This window comes from Colletotrichum paranaense (genome assembly GCF_030867605.1).
Source record: "Colletotrichum paranaense strain IMI 384185 chromosome Unknown Scaffold_7.1, whole genome shotgun sequence".
Taxonomy (NCBI): Eukaryota; Fungi; Ascomycota; class Sordariomycetes; order Glomerellales; family Glomerellaceae; genus Colletotrichum; species Colletotrichum paranaense.
The window spans coordinates 1,156,144-1,174,203 of record NW_026848965.1 but is presented as its reverse complement, the minus strand read 5'-3'; the positions used below and the strand labels follow the sequence as shown (position 1 = coordinate 1,174,203).

General features: G+C 53.1%; 7 protein-coding genes across 7 annotated transcripts; 4 read left to right on the top strand and 3 right to left on the bottom strand.

The window, feature by feature from the left end:
- Nucleotides 1–244: 244 nt before the first annotated feature.
- Nucleotides 245–2,443, top strand: CPAR01_09209 (Brf1-like TBP-binding domain-containing protein; the record flags this gene model as incomplete). The annotated part of the gene is made up of 1 exon (XM_060493474.1): nucleotides 245–2,443. One exon carries the CDS (start codon nucleotides 245–247, stop codon nucleotides 2,441–2,443), a length of 2,199 nt encoding a protein of 732 aa, XP_060347604.1.
- Nucleotides 2,444–4,369: 1,926 nt separating this feature from the next.
- CPAR01_09208 (uncharacterized protein) lies at nucleotides 4,370–4,831 on the bottom strand (the record flags this gene model as incomplete). Its single annotated transcript, XM_060493473.1, has 2 exons — nucleotides 4,370–4,456; nucleotides 4,487–4,831. Coding segments are annotated over 2 exons (432 nt in total), but the record flags the coding sequence as incomplete, so codon positions are not given.
- A 114-nt stretch (nucleotides 4,832–4,945) lies between these two features.
- CPAR01_09207 (uncharacterized protein) lies at nucleotides 4,946–5,452 on the top strand (the record flags this gene model as incomplete). The annotated part of the gene is made up of 1 exon (XM_060493472.1): nucleotides 4,946–5,452. One exon carries the CDS (start codon nucleotides 4,946–4,948, stop codon nucleotides 5,450–5,452), a length of 507 nt encoding a protein of 168 aa, XP_060347602.1.
- A 640-nt stretch (nucleotides 5,453–6,092) lies between these two features.
- On the bottom strand, nucleotides 6,093–7,902 carry CPAR01_09206 (uncharacterized protein; the record flags this gene model as incomplete). Its single annotated transcript, XM_060493471.1, has 2 exons — nucleotides 6,093–7,048; nucleotides 7,110–7,902. 2 exons carry the CDS (start codon nucleotides 7,900–7,902, stop codon nucleotides 6,093–6,095), a joined length of 1,749 nt encoding a protein of 582 aa, XP_060347601.1.
- Nucleotides 7,903–11,329: 3,427 nt separating this feature from the next.
- Nucleotides 11,330–13,880, top strand: CPAR01_09205 (kinesin motor domain-containing protein; the record flags this gene model as incomplete). The annotated part of the gene is made up of 3 exons (XM_060493470.1): nucleotides 11,330–11,671; nucleotides 11,732–12,829; nucleotides 12,888–13,880. The coding sequence occupies 3 exons, from the start codon at nucleotides 11,330–11,332 to the stop codon at nucleotides 13,878–13,880; spliced, it is 2,433 nt and encodes an 810-aa protein (XP_060347600.1).
- Nucleotides 13,881–14,354: 474 nt separating this feature from the next.
- Nucleotides 14,355–16,307, bottom strand: CPAR01_09204 (DEAD/DEAH box helicase; the record flags this gene model as incomplete). The annotated part of the gene is made up of 6 exons (XM_060493469.1): nucleotides 14,355–14,664; nucleotides 14,713–14,792; nucleotides 14,851–15,417; nucleotides 15,479–15,643; nucleotides 15,885–16,028; nucleotides 16,089–16,307. 6 exons carry the CDS (start codon nucleotides 16,305–16,307, stop codon nucleotides 14,355–14,357), a joined length of 1,485 nt encoding a protein of 494 aa, XP_060347599.1.
- A 378-nt stretch (nucleotides 16,308–16,685) lies between these two features.
- On the top strand, nucleotides 16,686–18,060 carry CPAR01_09203 (brix domain-containing protein; the record flags this gene model as incomplete). The annotated part of the gene is made up of 2 exons (XM_060493468.1): nucleotides 16,686–17,114; nucleotides 17,164–18,060. The coding sequence occupies 2 exons, from the start codon at nucleotides 16,686–16,688 to the stop codon at nucleotides 18,058–18,060; spliced, it is 1,326 nt and encodes a 441-aa protein (XP_060347598.1).

The following is an 18,060-nucleotide window of genomic DNA, read 5'->3' as shown; positions in this document are numbered from 1 at the left end:
CGCCTGCGCACGCCATTGCTTTTATCCACGTCGTCTGAGGTGTGAAGGCGAAGCAGACTGGCAACCTCTGTAGCCTAGTGCTGGAGGAAAGGGGATGTTCACGAGGCCATTCGCAGCTTCGTAATCCGCATCTTCCAAACGCCCATGCTGCAAACAACTCTTCCTTTCTCGACAAAATTCTCCTAGGCCTCCCGAACCCCCCGCGAGTCGCCTCCGCCTTCGCAAGGTGCCCCTCGTCGAAACAATGTCTTCCTTCCTAACGCCCACCAAAAAGTCCCAAAAGCCGGCTGCTAAGTCGAAGCCTTTCCAACCACCGAACCGCATTCGAGCCATTCGCGAGCAAGCCGAACGCCAGCAAGCTAGCGCCGCCGCCGCCGCAGCCAACGCTGCTGCTCAGGCACAACAGAACCGAGCAAGACCCCCTACTGTCGCCATCTCGAACCGCCCACAATGTCCGAACAAGGCCTGTGTCAAGCCCAATGTCGTCGATGGCATCTGTCAAACCTGCGGTCGTGTCGCCGATGACAGCAACATTGTTGCCGAAGTTCAGTTTGGCGAGACCTCTTCCGGTGCTGCCATGGTACAGGGAAGCTATATCGCCGCCGACCAAGCTGGCGTGAGGAGCATGGGCCCGGCCTTTCGCCGTGTTGGTGGTTCCGACGACAGAGAGAAGACCATCCGCGAGGCTCGCGCCCTGATGCAGGGTTATGCTCAGCGCCTCAATCTCAGCGATAACACTGTCAACACCGCTGTGCAGTGTTTCAAGCTTGCCTCCCAGTCAGGTTTCACACAGGGTCGAAAGATCATCACCGTCGCAGCTGTATGCCTCTACGCTGCATGCAGAATGGAAAGGCCGTGTCGCGTTATGCTCATCGATATCGGCGACATTATCCAGGTCAACGTGTTTGTATTAGGAAGAACCTTCAAAGCCTTGACCAAGACTCTTTGCCTCTTCCCAAGCGGAGAGTCTCCGGTCTTCCCGGAAGACATTATCTACCGATTCGCCTCCAAGCTCGAATTCAAGCATATGACCAATCGCGTCGCCGAGGACGCTGTCCGCCTTGTCCGTCGCATGAAACAAGATTGGATCGTCATGGGCCGTCGTCCATCCGGTATCTGTGGAGCGTGTCTTCTGATGGCTGCTCGAATGCACAACTTCCGGCGAACTGTTCGGGAAGTTGTATATATTGTCAAAGTCACGAACCACACCATCCAGGAACGTCTCGAGGAGTTCAATGTGACAGAGACCAGTAAAATGACGGTGGAAGACTTCTTGTCTCAAGATTTCGGCTCTAGCTCTCATGACCCTCCGTCTTTCTACCGGAACACCGAGGCTTGGCAAGCGCAGCAGGCAGAGCTTGGCAAGAAGCGGAAGCGAACTATCACAGACGACGGTGATAACAACAGAACGACACCTGCACCCTCTCTGCCACCGCCTGATTTATCTGCAGCGCCGACTATTGAGTATCGTCGAGATAAGGACGGCTACATTATCCCCCCTCTCCCGTCCAAAATTGCCGTCAACGAGCCGGCTTTAAGGGATGCTAACAGCACCCAACATCTTGAGGGCCTGGCTCAAGAATTCGGCGACGCGGAGAAGGAAAATGAAGAGTCATCACAGACAGATGCTGGCAGTGAAAAGACGCGGCAACCGAAGCCGTCGTTGCCAATCAACGAAGAGTGGGAGGAAGATGAGGCAGAGATGGAAGATCAGATCTCGGAAATTATGAATGATCCCGAGACCTACGAGCACGCAAAAGCTTTCAGCAACGCCGAGCAGCGAGCTCGCATCCACTCGATCTGGGCCCTCCAGCAGCAACCAGACAAGTCTGTCTCAATGGCGCCCGAGGTTGGCGAAGACGAGTTCGCCGATGATCCTGAAGTTGCGAACTGCATGTTGACTCCTGATGAGATCAAGATCAAGGAGCTTCTGTGGGTCAATGAAAACAAAGACTGGCTGCGCGCATCGCAGGAGCGTCTGTTCCGCAAGAAGCTGGAGGAGAAGAAGCCTAAGAAGGATCGCAAGCGGAAGAAGCGCCCTCGTATTGGCGAAGGCCAGACGACACCTGCCAGCACACCAGGCGAGGCTGCTGTAAATGTCATGAAGGAGCGTGGTTTCTCGAAGCGCATCAACTACGAGGCTATCCGACAGATGTTCGACGTCGCTGGTCAAGGTGACCCGGGCTCCCGGCCTGAGAGTGAAGCTGCGAGCCGTCCTACGAGCAAGGCGCCTAGTGTTGTTGACGACCACTACGACGAAGAAGAAGAAGAAATCGAGCCCATTGATGGCGACGGGGGCCATGAGCACCAAGACGACGAGTACGGTGGTGGGGATGACTACGATGACATGGGCGACGAATCCCACATGTACGATGAGGACGATCAGGGGATGGGTGAAGACGATGACGATGACGACTTTGGTCTCAATGACGACGATGAGTGAGCATACTCAGTCGCGCAATGTCTTGTCTTTTAGGAATTGGGCCAATCGTGGAGGATGGCTTGCTTGTAGTTGATACCCCATGAGCTTCGAATATGTCGAGGCCCCGGCTGCGCTGCCACACACATGATTGCGCGTCTTATGGATAGAGCATCTTAGACCAGAACAGCAATCTGCATAGACTTTTTGGCAGGACCTGTCGACTCAACTGGCGTGTTTGTGATATTTACTGCCCCCAGCATCTTCACCATCAGCTCCGATGGTTTGAAAGCTACCCCGCTTCCGCACTTGCGACCGAGCATCCTTTTGGACGATCCCTGACATCCATAGTGTTGTGAAATCACCAAAGCTACCATGTCAACGAGTCACAAGATTGGAAATTGCGGACGCACCTAGCTTCCTTCACCTGCCTTTCAGGCTTTCATTGAATTCCGGCATATCCAAGACACCAGGCCGTCCGCGACCCACCCTGTTCCGGCCGGACAGACATTGAAACAGCCTTCAAGCACCCGCAGCCATCGCCCCTCAAGCTTTCTTCACTGGGACTTCGAACTTACACCGCTCAGATACCAGAGGCTATCGCTACAGCATCAAGGGCTTCTAGCTCTCGCATCGCCGACGGAGAGGCCAGAAAGGTCCTTCCTTCGCGCGTGCAAAGCTTCTTCTCCATCTAGTCGACCTCGGCTTTCATCGGAAAACAAAGGATACGGCCGGGTGGCGCAATGGCAGCGCGTTGCTTTCCGGTGGCAAAGGTTCTGGGTTCGAGTCCCAGCTCGGTCGAATCGATTTTTGATTACCCTGGGGATTGTCCGTATCCTTTGGATAGACAATGGTAATCAATTTGAATGAAGTTTACAGGGTCGGGGTGGCTAGACTTGCTTTGTTTTGACTGTCAATTAGTGTGTCTGTGGTATGCATTGCAATAGTTTCCCAATTGCAGCTGCTTACACACATCCTGATTCAATTGGTCTTGCAGAAAGAAGATGGAGAACTACGTGGTAATTAGGCGTATAGGATCTTGGAATATGGCTTTGGTCTCTGCGTCTTCCTTGGGAGGGGTCACATAGAATTGATTTCATTGCTATCTGGTGTCTTTCTTGTCAGTTACCATCAATCTATTGGGGCATGTGTTGACGGTAGGTATCTCGAACCATTCTGATCAAGTGTGACTGACAACTCAATGACGCAACCTGCTCTCTCGTTCCCACAATTGCCAGACTCTCTAAAAGTAGACTTGTCATTATCACTTCTTTATCACTTCTGTTGAGTTCATTTCTTGTGATCTCTTCTGCCTGGCTGTGCGTTGATTAACAGCTGAGGTATGAAAATACCAGACGTTCAAGGGCGGATTTGGCATCACTTGAACGACTGTTTGAGTTGAAGTATGCTCACAAAGATGAACATAACTGTACAGTAGACGAATACCCCCAAGTTCACGAGATTTCGGAAAGACCGGAGTTGGAAAGGCGAAATGGAGCTGGTTAAGTAACTGGTAATTTATCTCAATCGATGTTGTCTTTAGACTTTGCCAATTGGTGTGACAAAGTCCTCAAAGTGTATGAATGTAGGCTGCCGCCCCCGGCCACCCGAATCTCAACTGCCCTTCACATATTTCGTCAGAACAGAAGGAAATGACAAACCTGCCATCGCATCCTCCAATGTCAACCGCCTCATTAGACGAAGTAAAAGCTCGGAGGAACCATTGGCTCAGGTCCAAAAAGGCTAAAAGCCCGCCAACTCGCACCAACCATGACGTCCGGCCGCCCTCACAGTCAGCCAGCCGCCCCGAGTCGCGAGAAAAAAGGCCAATACCGGAGCCGGACTGTGTTTACGCCGTCCAATGGCGGGCGTTTGCGCACCTCCTCTCGTGTCGGGCAAGTCACATCGGCAGGCACCTTGCAAGGCTTGCATGAGGGGAAAGAGGGCAGATCAGCGGGGGTGTTCAGGGGGGAGGAAGAGCGGAATCTGGGGTAAGATCCCTGCGCTCCTCGGCTTGGAGGTGTCGTGAACTGCTGGCTGAGCATGTGTTCGTGATGGGGACGACACGGGTAGGTGTTTGTTCTGGGGAGGAGCTGAGGCACGTTGGGTAGATGAGCACATGGGGTTCTCGGCCGAGGGGGCATGTGAAGCTTTCTGGCTTCCAGGATTGTGACGGCACGATCCTACTTCGCCTAATTCTTGATGTGGTAATTGAGTGTCCTTGACCGATGGTGTTTGCGGGGGAATATTACCTTGATGGAAGGTCGCTAGATGTTGAATAGGTGTGATAGGCGGAGGAACATGAGCCAACATGCAAGCTAAAATGTAGTCAATGTGATGAGAACAACGATGATGTTCTGGAATCGTACGAGCAATGAGTATAAAGAGCTGGTGGAGGTCGCGATATTCAGAATGGTGTCTCGGTCAATCAGCAGTCTTAGATCCAGATTCAGATCCATACTTTTCTCAATACTCAAGCAAAGCTCTCGGCTGTGTTAGTCCACAGAGACCTCGACCACAGACAACATGCTTCTCAAGTTCTCCCTCCTCGGCCTCTTCGCCACCTCAGTCCTCGCCGACGGCGCCGCCATCGTGGCCGCTATGGATGAGATCGCGGCCCAGAACACGGAGCTGGGCGACACCGTGTCGTCCTGGGATGGCGGCCTCTTCGGCACGCTTCCCATCATCATCGACTCCACCAAGCTCCTCATCAAGATCAACGAGGCCACCAAGGTCGCCGAAGACTCGGAGCCGCTCAGCGCCCTCGAGGCCATCGGGGTGGCGCAGGCGACGCAGAAGCTGTCGAGCGGCGTGCAGACCACGCTCACCGCCGTCGTTGACGCGAAGCCCAAGTTTGACAAGCTCCTGCTGAGCCCGGTCATTCTGCTCAACCTCAAGTCGGAGCAGAGCGCGACGGACAAGTTCAGCGCGGCTGTCATTGAGAAGGTCCCCGAGGCGTTGCAGGCCTTCGCTAAGACGCTGATTGAGCCGATTGATACGGCGTTCAACAATGCCATTGACGCTTACAGCTGAGTCAATGCATCGGCCGGCTGGAATGCTTATGAGCGAGGGGATTGGAAGAGCTATTTATAATAAGGGACGACTGCTGTGAGGTTGGGGCGGGCTTGAGAAGACGGGATGATGAATTCCTTCTTGTACATACTTGTTGTCTTTTGACATATCTTCATGCAGAGCAAACGCAAATCTAGAGTCTTATCTCACCCATCGTTACGGCTCCCAAGCGTGGACTAATTAATGTATCGTCACAGGATTGAATAGGTAATGCAAGATAGACACACAGTAACGGCACAAGGTAGGATATCATGATTTTCATTGATACGAAACTAGGAAACAGGTTGCCGCTGCAGACCGTGAGAGGGAGACTCTATCCACCAACAAGAATTGGTCGGTTGTATGGGGCTGACTTTGTTCGCTCTTCAGACACTTGCTTTCAAGGTCTATAACTTTTGCGCTTTTGTCTACCGTCATTCCCGTCGATTCGACGGGGAGTGTAAGAATGTGTAACATAAGGAAACAAGAAGGGCACCGATAGCCAATGTGTATGAGGCCAGGGATGGCAGGTGCCTATTACTTGAGGACACCTTGCCACGCCATCCTCAACCGTTTTTTGTCGCATTAAACATGCCGGATAAGCCAAACGCTACGGCATCGGCTAGATGTGTAGCAAGTTGACATCCGAGATGCTGCGATGGCGCTTGTGGCCCATGGGCATCTCACTGGATGCCTTGCGTTTTTGTGACATGGACTCTAGAGGACTGCGCGCTGCGTCACGCATCTGCTTCTTGGATCGTCGAAGGGGCGTCAAGGGAACGGCTGCAGTTTCGAAGCGATCTGACTTGAGACCACGCAGAGCAGTGTAGTTGTATGGACTGCTTAGGGCGAGGGAGTCTTGCGTGGCCTTGTCGCTCAGAATGAGACGTTGGTTGATCTGGTCGCGACGGAATGCTCCCACGTTGGTGGCATTGATGTGGGAGTGGAGGTCAACATCGCTGGAAGCGGTGCGTGGTCGAGCAGGGGTAGAGTTCAAGGGATCGGCGTCCCACTGGTTGTCCTCGTCTTCATCCGCAGAGGACCGGCCCTCATCGAACTCGATGAAGTCGCTGATGTTTAAAGACTTTTCAACCTCGTCATCCTCCTCCTCATCGAATCCAACATCCGAGCTCTCATCGGCAGTATTGGGTTCGGACTGGAAGGGGAAGAAGGCCTCGGTAGGTCCCATGGCCTGAGTGTTGAGGTAGTCACCAAAGGTATTGGATGAGAACATTGCACTCATCATAATCTGTGCAGAACTGCTCATCATGGGAGAGGGTTGGTTCTCATCAATGGGGGCCAGAAATTGGAAGTTGAACTGTTCGGGGGACAGATCAAGCTGACGGCGACGATGGGGAGTGAAGATCATCATCTTTCGTGAGATGGGGTTCACAACAGCAATGGGCTTCCGCTCAGAGTTGTCGAGGTTGAAGCGGCCGACACGCGGCTGTCCACGATGGCCCTTGACCGGATGATCCGTGTCAGAATCATCCCACTGATCCGCGGAGGGTTCGGGACGCTTAATCTTGCGGCGGACAACTGGCTCCGGCTCATCTTCTTCAGTGGTATCACCATCAGCTAATTGGGCGAGTTAGCAATCACACATTCTCATGATTCTTGTCACAAAGAGCAAACTCACTCTCATAGCCGTCTAGCTCTTGGGTTTCCTCAAGCGCTGCGACCGGAGTGGGCATCTCAGAGAGCTCGCCGGTGGTCATAGGAGTAGCAATTGGCGTATCATCATCGCCGAGTTCCTGAACGACAGCCTCAATATCCGAGTCTGCGTCAGGGGCGTACCCATAGGCTCCATGATAATCGCCATGGTAGTCCCAGAATGAATTTGAGTTTTCAGACTCGTCGTTTTCATCATCCTTTTCAATCTCGCGACGGAAGGCCGGATCGAGAGAACTCTGATCGACAAAGATGTCGGGGAAGAAATCGGCATGATCATCTTCCGTATCGGTGGAGTCGGAATCACTCGAGGGAACATCAAAGCGCACGTGGCGCTCCGCAGGACGGTGGTGGTGATCAGAAGCAGCACTTTCGTCAACCTCTGACATGATGCCATCCCAACTGGCGGCATCCTCGATGTCTGCTGCGCCATCATCTTCGTCTTCTTGCTCCTGCTCCTCCTCTTCATCATCTTCTTCGTCGTCATCATCATCATCGTCATCATCCTCTTCTTCTTGGACAATGGGCGGCCGGGGAGGAATCGGGATGCTGGGGATAGGTAGCACCTCGTGGAGAATATGTTCCTCCTCGGCCGCGTCGACATCTTCCTCGTCATCGTCAGAAGAATCACTAATATCTTCGACAGCAGAATATCCTCCTTCGTCAGACAGGTCGAAGGACGACGAAGAGGTAATAGAGTCGCGACGCTTGGCGGCTTTCCTCGAGGCCGAAGAAGCCTTGTTGCGAACGTTGCGTGACATGGTTGGTGGTGGTAAGGCAGGGGTTGAAACCCAATATGGTAGTATTCGGAGGGGTGGGAGTTTGTCTGGATAACCGGCGCTAATCAATGCCGTGCGAATGCCCAACGATGTGTATAGTTGTGTATTGTATGTAATTTGCTCTCTTGGTGAGCCTTGTTTGTAGGTAGGTCTAGGGCGACTGAATTATCGTGTCTTAGGTCGGATAGAGGGAGGGGTCGTGGTAGTCGGATTAGGTGGAGGTGAAGATATTTTCTTCAAGCGAATAGGCTTCTCGTAGCCCGGTGAATAGTGGGCTTGTTGATCGATTCTAGTGAAAAGCGATGCAGACTTCCGTCAATGGGCCAGAGACGTCCTCTCAATGAGGGCTCTGGACAGTGAAAGCCTGTTTGAACTTCGTCGGGAAACAGAATGGATTGAATGTCTCGATGGGCTGCTGGACTGCAGAGGTGCCTGCGCAGGGGCACCTCCGCAGTGGGCGTTTACAGCTCAGCGAAAGCGGCGGACATGATTCTCGACGAAGTTTGTGTTTGTTTCTAGATCCTTTTCAAGGTTGTAGGGCGACTTCGTTGTCTCGTGGGGTTAAATTGGTTTTGATGGTTGAGATGGAAGAGAGGAAAAAAAGAGGGAAGAGGATGAGAGGCACCGGGATTCCGAAAATAATATGGCTCCCCCAGTCGCCCCGTCCTTGGGTGTGGAGCACCCAATCGAACTTTTTTTTTTTTTTTTTGGTGGGCTGCTACGCTGTAGGTACGTAGTGTGGGATACGTACCTACTGGCTGTTGCCGTTTGTCGCCCAAACTTTTTCCTCCGTGCCTCCTTCTCCATATTGAAAGTCTCCCGTTTTGGTGGGGTCTCAAGGTGTGGGAATCTGCGGCCCTGCGTGCCTGCCCACTGCTGCCATTGCCTGGCACTCTGGTTCGCTGAGAGTGGGTAGCGAGACGGCGCTATCCCTCATCCGGCGCGCCGTCACCGCCTTTTCGCGGTCTGCTCCCCCCGGTGCTCCTACAATTGCCCTGCAGGCGCTGAGAATCCGCTGGAGATACGGCGTCATTTAGTGGATAAAGTCAGTAAAATGTGGAGGAAAGGACCCTGTGTGGAAAGGTTAGCAACTGCAAGTCAACCGCGCCCCTCTTCGCCTCGAACCTGGTAGGTGCCTTTCGCAGGCGGCAGCACGCACAGCACAGCACGCAACCGTGGCAGCAACGTCGACCTCATTAAACCATTTCTGCCCCTCCCTCGACCTGTGTCACCTCACTGTCCCGTCTACCTATTCCAAGTTCTTCCAGGCACATACTCCGTAATGGATTTTGACCCCTCCATCTGTCGTCACCCGTCAGGCTGGTCCAGATCGAGGGGGAGGGGGGACAAGCTGATCCTTCCTCCATTGTGGCAGATCCAATATCTAATCCTTCCCTCATGACCCGCCGAACACCTCTTGGGCGTACACACTGCCGTGACTGCGTAGGCTCTTCTCAGTATCGAGAGATGTTTGTCGTAGTCTTGCTGATCCAAATGGTTGACCATAGCGGAATAGGGAGGTGGTCACCATCCATCGTACACCGCAACGCAGCGTTGACGCTTCATCCATGAACAGCGGCAAATCCAGGTGCCAACTGGGAGCAACCCATAGGCTACTACTCGAAGATGGGGAGAGGCGCAGCTGTGGCCTCAAGATTGTGCATTGCGGTCTCCACAGGGTCAAGCTCCTGACTCCTGAGTTCTGCCTCTTGAGCCTTGACAAGCACCAAGCAAATTCCTCTCACGTAACCCCACTCACTACTCCATAGTGTAGGTACTGGCCATATCTGTACTTTGCAGTTTCCCATCACCCAATGCATCTGTATCCGTACAAAGTATCCCTATTAGCCCGGGATACGGCCCACCGCTTGCCTGCACAGGCATCTGGCTTCCAGCATGCGTATTAGGTAGGCGGTCTCCTGATTCGCCTCGGCTCGCAAGGTCGTCTGTTCGAGGCGCATCACCGAGGGGCAGTCGAGGGGCCAACTCATCAGTCTACGTCTCAAGACCAACAGCCACTTGAGCACACCGTAACTTCAGTCATCCAGAAGAGTCATTGGACATCAGTTGCTCTGTTTGAGAATTGTTGAGTCACCTGTTGACTCCTTCCTATCTGTGGGAAGCGTAGGTACGCCATACTCTCTGATACATATCTTGCAAGGACCTTACAGTGGAAGACTCAAAGTCAAGCGTCCTTTTCAGATACGTAGCTTTCGGAGGGGTCATCCAGATTCAGGTGTGGTAACCAGCAGATTGGGAATAACCCGTAGGAAAAAAGGGTAGGTATTCGAGCTCCGGCCTAGGCGGGCTCAAGGCTCCTCGGAGGTTCGGTGCTGCCCGTAGTGTATTCGTAAATTTTTTTCAACTTAATCCAACCACAATCCACCCAAAGGGCCCAGTGCTTCATGTTCAAATTTTCCAACCAGTCATGCGGGAGGAATTGGGATCAGCCTTGGACGGCACTGGTCCGCGTTGTCTGACTTTCTTGTCGTCCATGACTCACTGACGGGAAATGAGGGGTTGACGAGCCGGATGATGCCTGTGCATCCCTCAAGTATTTGACCTACGAGCCTGAGTAAAACTTTGATCGAGGGGCTATTACATGCAAGAACACAGAGCTCTGTATAAGGAATAGAGAGCTGCCATAGCGGGCATAGGTAGCTCTTCTCATGCCTACAACAACTCCAGTGAGAGACTTGGTCTATGTTTTCTGCCTAGGCTTGACCAGTCAACCTACCTAATGATCGCCCCTGTGGTGACTACACACTTTAATGGTCTGACTCAAAGTCAATGATCGAGGGATAGGTAATGCTGCCACATTCAGGAACAAAGACACAAAATTGTCTGACAAGTCGGGTCGTATGTACTTAGTGCAGTGCCGCTGTTGAGTCTTGACAACGAATAGCTTCCAGAAAGGGCGCCTCGCCATAATTACCGACTAAGCCAAGTGAGCAAAAGGAGACGTGAAGTTGGACTGGACCTGTGAATTCCCAGCTCGAGGTCCTCCCACCATCGGTCGGACCCGGCGCCTACATGCAGTACGTACCTGTAGCCGGGCCCCACTGGGGACTTTGTCTCAGCGGGGAGCACCGTGCAAAAAAAAAGTTGGTGGGGGTGAGATCAGATTTCTGCCAGGGGGCCAGGGACATCAACGTGCACGTCCCTATTCTCACGGCTTATCTAATCGGGCGACTCGAACTCGCTTATCTTATCTCGTTGCCCGGTCATCGCAGTAAACAAGGATTGTGTCTCTTTGTCCCATCGGCATTATTCGCGACCCAGACGACCCAGCTTTAGATATTCAACCTCGACGAAGAGCATCAATCACACGACAATCGCGTGTCCCCGAGCAGAGACATCGCCAATCTACTCAATCCACGCCGGAGGAACTTTAACAACAGAGCGAAAGATGGATTCCGCATTACCGCAGAAGTCGTCGGCAAACCTCTTCCAGGTATATCTGCGCTTGAGACCGCCCCCGGCTGGCGCAGCTTCGTCCGACAGATTCGTCGATGTCGAAGAGTCCAACGAGGGCTCGCATCCAACCCATATTACACTGAACCCTCCCAATGACCGCAAGCGATCGACAGAAAAGTTTGCCTTCACCAGAGTCTTCGAAGAAGAGGCCTCTCAGCTCGATGTTTTCCACTGCACAGGAGTCGCCTCACTTGTTGAGGGTGTCTTGGCTCCTCATGGTGGACATGGTACCGATGCTCTGATCGCTACTCTGGGCGTCACTGGATCAGGAAAGGTAGTCTCGAGCTGTATTCGGTAACCCATCTTGGCTTACTTGTTCTAATAAATTGTATAGTCGCACACTATTCTTGGCTCACGCTCAACACGAGGCATGACACAACTTGCGCTCGACGTCGTCTTCAGATCAATTGGCTCCAACATGTACGACTCACCGACTTTGGAGAGCTCTCTCCAGTCCTCAGATGCCTCGGATGCCACCATTATATCCGCACCGTGTTTCCTCGAGACTGTCTTCGCAGACTTTGGCTCATCCCGCGGGGGAGGTTCAAGGGCGGGAACACCGATGCTTGTAGGACCCCCTGTTCATTTCGTCGAATTTCCCTTTCAGCCTTTCGCACACAACGAGAGGCAAAAGCGATTCCAGCAGCCAGTCGAGTTGACAGGCGTGCGTCTTGTGCCGTCGACACCAGACCATCCAAGGGGCAAGCCTCGCGATCGCTTTTCCACGCCAGTGCGGGAAGATTTCAAGATTCACGAAGACGTCGCTGAAAAGCACTTCATGGCTGTGACTACAGCACCCAAAGTAAAGAACACAGCTAAACAACTAGTGAAGGGTGAACACGGTCCTCCTCCAACCCCTCGACGCGCCCTGCAGCGACCCTCAGCTCTTCCCTCAGCTCCTGACATTAGCTCCGTCAACGTGTCTTCGGACCCCGATTCAGACTACGCCGTTGTTTTGTCCATGTACGAGGTCTATAATGACAAAATTTACGATCTTCTAACCCCGCCCATCAAATCCAACGCTACAAAAGAGTACCGGCGTCGGCCTCTACTCTTCAAATCAACCGAGCAGTCCTCCGATAGGAAGGTTGTGGCTGGACTGAAGAAGATTGCGTGTACGACCATGAGAGAAGCTATCATGGTATTGGAGGCAGGTTTACATGAGCGTCAGGTTGCTGGAACTGGCAGCAATAGTGTCTCCTCACGCAGCCACGGGTTCTTCTGTGTTGAGGTGAAGAAAAGATCCAGAGCAGGGCGCTACCGATCTTGGACCGGCAATACTCTGACTATTGTTGACTTGGCTGGCTCCGAGCGTGCCCGAGATGCCAAGACGCAAGGCGCAACTCTCGCCGAAGCCGGCAAGATCAACGAGAGTCTGATGTATCTCGGTCAGTGTCTCCAGGCACAAAGCGGCATGGGCAACAGCAGCAAGGTACGTCAAGTCGGATGGAGACCATCAACCAGGACAAATCTAACGTGAAACAACATAGCCTACTGTCATGCCATTCCGGCAATGCAAGATGACTGAGCTTCTGTTCTCAAACTCCTTCTCGGCGTCGTCTTCATCATCTGCGGGTGTTGTGCCTCGTCGGAATGCCCAGCGAGGCATTATGATCGTCACTGCCGATGCACACGGCGACGCGAATGCTACCTCGCAGATTCTCAGATATAGCGCCCTCGCTAGGGAAGTAACGATTCCTCGGATTCCCAGCATTACATCGACTATTCTGGCCGATACACCCTCATCAGCACACCCGCCGTCAGGAATGAGATCCCCTGATTTGCCTCAACAGCGCCGAGGATACTTTGGCCATGGATCGTCTGGCCATCGCAACTTCTCTCCAAATTCAGATAACGGAGACAGAGTGCTCATGGAGCATGCGGCGCTGGAAATTGCTCGTATGCAGGAAGAGATAACCAACCTTCACGTCGAGCTAGACAACGAACGCGAGATGAGAGTTACCGCTGAAGCACATCTGCTCAGCATGGAAGACAGACTGCTGGAGCTAGAGCAGACAGTACGCGAGGATTGCATGGCTGAGTTTGACGCTCGCTTCGAGTTAGAGCTGGCCCGCTGGAAAGCAACTCTTGCTGCAGAGCAAGAGAAGGGCGAGGAGCACTGGGATCGTAAGATGGAGCTTTTCGAAAAGGGGCTTGGCCTAACAATCGACGACGAGGCCGGCGAGGACAAAGAGAATTTACTCGTCGAGGACCTTGAAGACGAGAACGAAAGACTTCGACGCGAGAACGAGATCCTGAAGCGGGAGCTCGCGCAAAGAAGCCCGAGCAAGCGGAAGCCGCTCCAAGAACGCGAAGACTTTGGTGTCCGCAAAGGCGGCGCCACTGGTGTGAGCAACCTCGGTCGCAAGATGGAGCAACTACGCGTTAGCAACGAAAGTACTGGTGGCAGCTCGGGGAGTCCCAAGAAGATGCGGAAGCTCGCGACGAAGCGATGGGAGACGGTCGCCGACGATGAATTCTGATTGAATGCTTTGTACCAATTCTCTGGGGAGTTGTCTGCGCTGGAGGTTGCGCTTGTTTCTCGGCATATACCCATGTTGGACCTTTCTTTCGTTTTCTGTGGGAATTGGCGTTGTTTTCAGGACAGGAGTTTGATGTTGCAACGAGTCTGAAGGATAGATGACTGTTTTACTACACTACTTAATTCACTTATTCTCAAAAGTACTGGTCAGCCGTTCTCTTCAACTCCGCCTGCCGCAGCTAGTAGAGACAGCATGACGTGAAATCCTGATAACAGGAAAATACGTTCAAATCACTTTTAATCCGCCTCCATCTCAACGGCATGCTTGACCTGAATAAAAACGGAAGGCATCTGCAACCCTCTGCCAACCCAAGCTTTGTTCAATCTTCAACAGTGATGAAAGCTGTCTCACGATCTCAGACACACTAGAAACACCGGAAACTCCCCGGGGAAAAAAAAGATAGGTATCAAATTATTAGCCCTCCTCAGCGTCCATGTCGTCGTGACGCCTCTTGTTGCCCTTGCCTTTCTTCCCACCCTTGAGAGTCGAGCCCTTCTTGCCTTGGTTCTCCATCAGATTCTTCATCTCCATTCTGGCGTGTCTTTGTGCCTCCTCAACGCGACCCTGGAAGACCATGACCTCGTCCTTTTGCGTGGGGTACTCGGTCAGCTTCTTGCCGAGGGCGGCCTCGATTCGCAGGTAAATTTCGAGGTCGTATTGTGTGACTAGACTGATGGCAATGCCTGACTTTCCGGCACGAGCGGTACGACCGATTCGATGAATCCTGATGTGGTTAGCTACGGTAAACTGTTTGCTTGCGGGTACGACATACATGGTCTTGCTGTCCTGCGGCAAGTCGTGATTTATGACAACGTCGACGAGCGGAATATCGAGACCTCTGGCAGCGACATCCTGGTACTAATTAGCTTCGCCAAAGAGAGAGACAGCGCGGTATATGTCATAGACTCACGGTGGCGACCAAAATCTGGCGAGTTCCTTCACGGAACCTGGAAAGCGCACCAAGACGCGCAGTCTGGTTGAGCTGTCCATGCAGAGGGATGGCGGAGAATCCTAACGCACGCAGCAGGATCGACAACCGTTGCACCTCCGCAACAGTGCGGGCGAAGATGATGATGCGCTTGCCGGCGAACTCGTTACCAAGATAAATCAGGTAGGTATCCTTTTGCGTATGAGGAACAAAGCAGTAGTGCTGGATCAACCCCTTGACCGTCTGGTATTTGTTGGAGCTGATGCTGACGCGGACTGGGTCTCTCAAACTGGCCCGGGACAGACTCTCGATCTTTGTGCTCATCGTGGCGGAGAAGAGGAAAGTTCGGCGTTCGCGGGGGAGAAACTTGAGGAGAGAGGTGATGGCTGGGCCGAAATCCATGTCAAGCAGTCTATCGGCTTCGTCCATCACCAAGTACTTCAGCGAGCGCAAGGAGAAACCCTTAGTCTTCTCGAGGTGATCAACCAGACGTCCGGGTGTAGCGACAAGAATATGGGGGCGCTTGCCGAGAGCAATAGCCTGAGAGACCTGTTGTCCGAGCTGTTAGCATTCTCTGCGGCGGGGAGATCTATGAGGGGGTTGACTCAACGAAGTCGAGACCGCCGACAATTACGGCGCATCGCAAGTTAATCAGGCTACCAAGTGCCTCGAACTGTGCACCAATCTGTGCCGCCAACTCTCTTGTGGGCGCGAGAACAAGTCCAAAGAACGGTTGAGGTTTCTCCAAGAGTGCTTGAATAACGGGGAGTGCGAACTGTGAATGGTAGTTAGCGGCCGCATTGGGTAGCCTTGTAGTCCGTACAGTCGTGACGGGTAGAGGAAAACGGCAGTGGATCTGTGAAAGTCGATGACGATCGGGTTTTCACATTACAATCGCACAAGAGTCTTGGACACTTGAACAAGCCTACATGTTCGTCTCGACCCTATCTGGCTTTCATGGTACGGTTCCGAGGTGGGCTGAAGGTGTGTATGGAAGGAAGAAAGGGTCTACTGACAGCCGCCGTTTTTCCTGAACCTGTCTCGGCCAGACCAATGATATCGCGATTCGCAAGGGCGTGAGGGATTGACTGAGCCTGAATAGGTGTGGGCTTCTTGTATCCGAGAGATTCGCATGCTTCGCATAGGGACTCGACGACACCCTGGGACATTGACATTAGAGACCATCACGGGCCAAAGGAGGGGTCTTGGTTGCAATTTACCAGCTCCTTGAAGCTCTTGGTCACTTCCTCAGTGGCATCGGCAGTAACGTCAGCATTGATCTCGACATCGGAATCGGCATCGGCTGCGATATTGTCTTCGGAACCAGATTCGGCTTCAGATTCGGTTGGTGGGGATGGAGAAGCTTCCGCCTCGACTTTGCGAGACACTTTGGAAGACGAGCCCGTTTGCGCCACCTTTTGTCGCTTGGAGGAAGGCATCTTCGCCTTCGATATCGCCTTTTTTGTCGTCGAGGAAGGCATCTTTGTCGTCAACAGCTCGCTGTGCGGTGTGGCGCAAAGAGGAAAGCGATTGTCGAAGGCTTCGGTGCAAAAAGTTTAGCAGTTGGCGCGACCTGATGACATCCCACGCTCTGGGAAAGTTTTTAGTGGAGATCTGAGTGTTATCAGCACGTGAAGGCTGTTTTTTTGGTTCTTATCGACCGGGCCCCGCCAAAAAATTTCCTGCAGACAACCAAAGCACCCAGGTCCGCCCAAGGCCCAGTTGCTTTTCGAATTGCGGATTCTGGATCCTCGACAACTCAACGACGTCAAGGTTTTCTTACCCCAAGCCAATTACCACCCCGAACCCATCAAAAGATGGCGCGCAAGAGAGTCAAGAAGAGGACGCACCTCGGTGCCAGCAATCCTGTCACCGCCGGCGAGAACAATGGCGCAAAGGATCCCAAGAGCATGGTCATCCGCATCGGCGCGGGTGAGGTTGGCTCCAGCGTGAGCCAACTTGCTGCCGATTTCCGAAAGGTCATGGAGCCGGGGACTGCCAGTCGAATGAAGGAGAGAAGAGCAAACCGATTGAAGGACTACGTTGTCATGACCGGCCCCCTCGGCGTCACTCACCTGATGCTCTTTTCGCGATCAGAGAGCGGCAATACCAATTTGCGCGTGGCACTCACACCTCGAGGCCCTACACTGAACTTCCGAGTCGAGAAATACTCTCTGTGCAAGGATGTACAGAAGTCCCAGAGACGCCCCAAGGGCAGCGGAAAAGAGCAGATTGCTCCGCCATTGGTACGACATCAATTGCCCTATTTGCTCGAATTTTGCTAAACCATCCCAGCTCGTCATGAACAACTTCCATACCCCCGACGCCGACGCAACATCCAAGGTGCCCAAACATCTCGAGTCCTTGGTGACCTCCGTCTGGTCCAGTGTCTTCCCTCCGCTGAACCCGAACGCGACGCCCCTGAGCAAGATTAAGCGCACGTTACTGCTTAACCGCGAAAAGGACCCCGAGAACGAGGGATCCTTTATTATCAACATGCGGCACTACGCCATTACCACACGGTCAACAGGAATCTCAAGGCCACTCCGAAGGCTCGAAAAGGCAGAGAAGCTGTTGGCTTCAAAGACAAACGGAAAGGGGGGTGTGCCGAATCTTGGAAAGCTGGAAGATATCGCCGACTTTCTTCAGGGTGGAGAGAACGGGGACGGATATCTCACCGATGCAACCAGCGGAAGCGAGCTCGACAGTGATGCCGAAGTCGAGGTCAAGGAACAGAAGGCTCAGAAGATAAGGAAGAGCGCTGCCCCGGTCGACGACGATATGGCCGATGAGGATGATGCCGTTGAAAAGCGTGCGGTCAAGCTCGTCGAGCTAGGTCCTCGTATGCGCCTGCGTCTGACCAAGGTTGAGGAAGGCTTGTGCTCTGGAAAGGTTATGTGGCACGAGTATGTCCACAAGTCCAAGGAGGAGGTAAAGGAGTTGGAGAAGCGCTGGGAGCAGAGACAGAAGGAGAAGGAGGCCAGGCGGAAACAACAAAAGGAGAACGTCGAAAAGAAGCGGAAAGCCAATGCCGGCAAGGGCAAGGAGGCTGATGACAGTGACGTGGACATGGACTATGACGACGAATTTGACGGCGAGGGTCTGGCTGGGGATGCCGAATACCAGGTCAATGAGGCCATGGAGGATACGGGCGAATGGGAGGACGAGGAAGACGAGATTACCAAAGGCTGA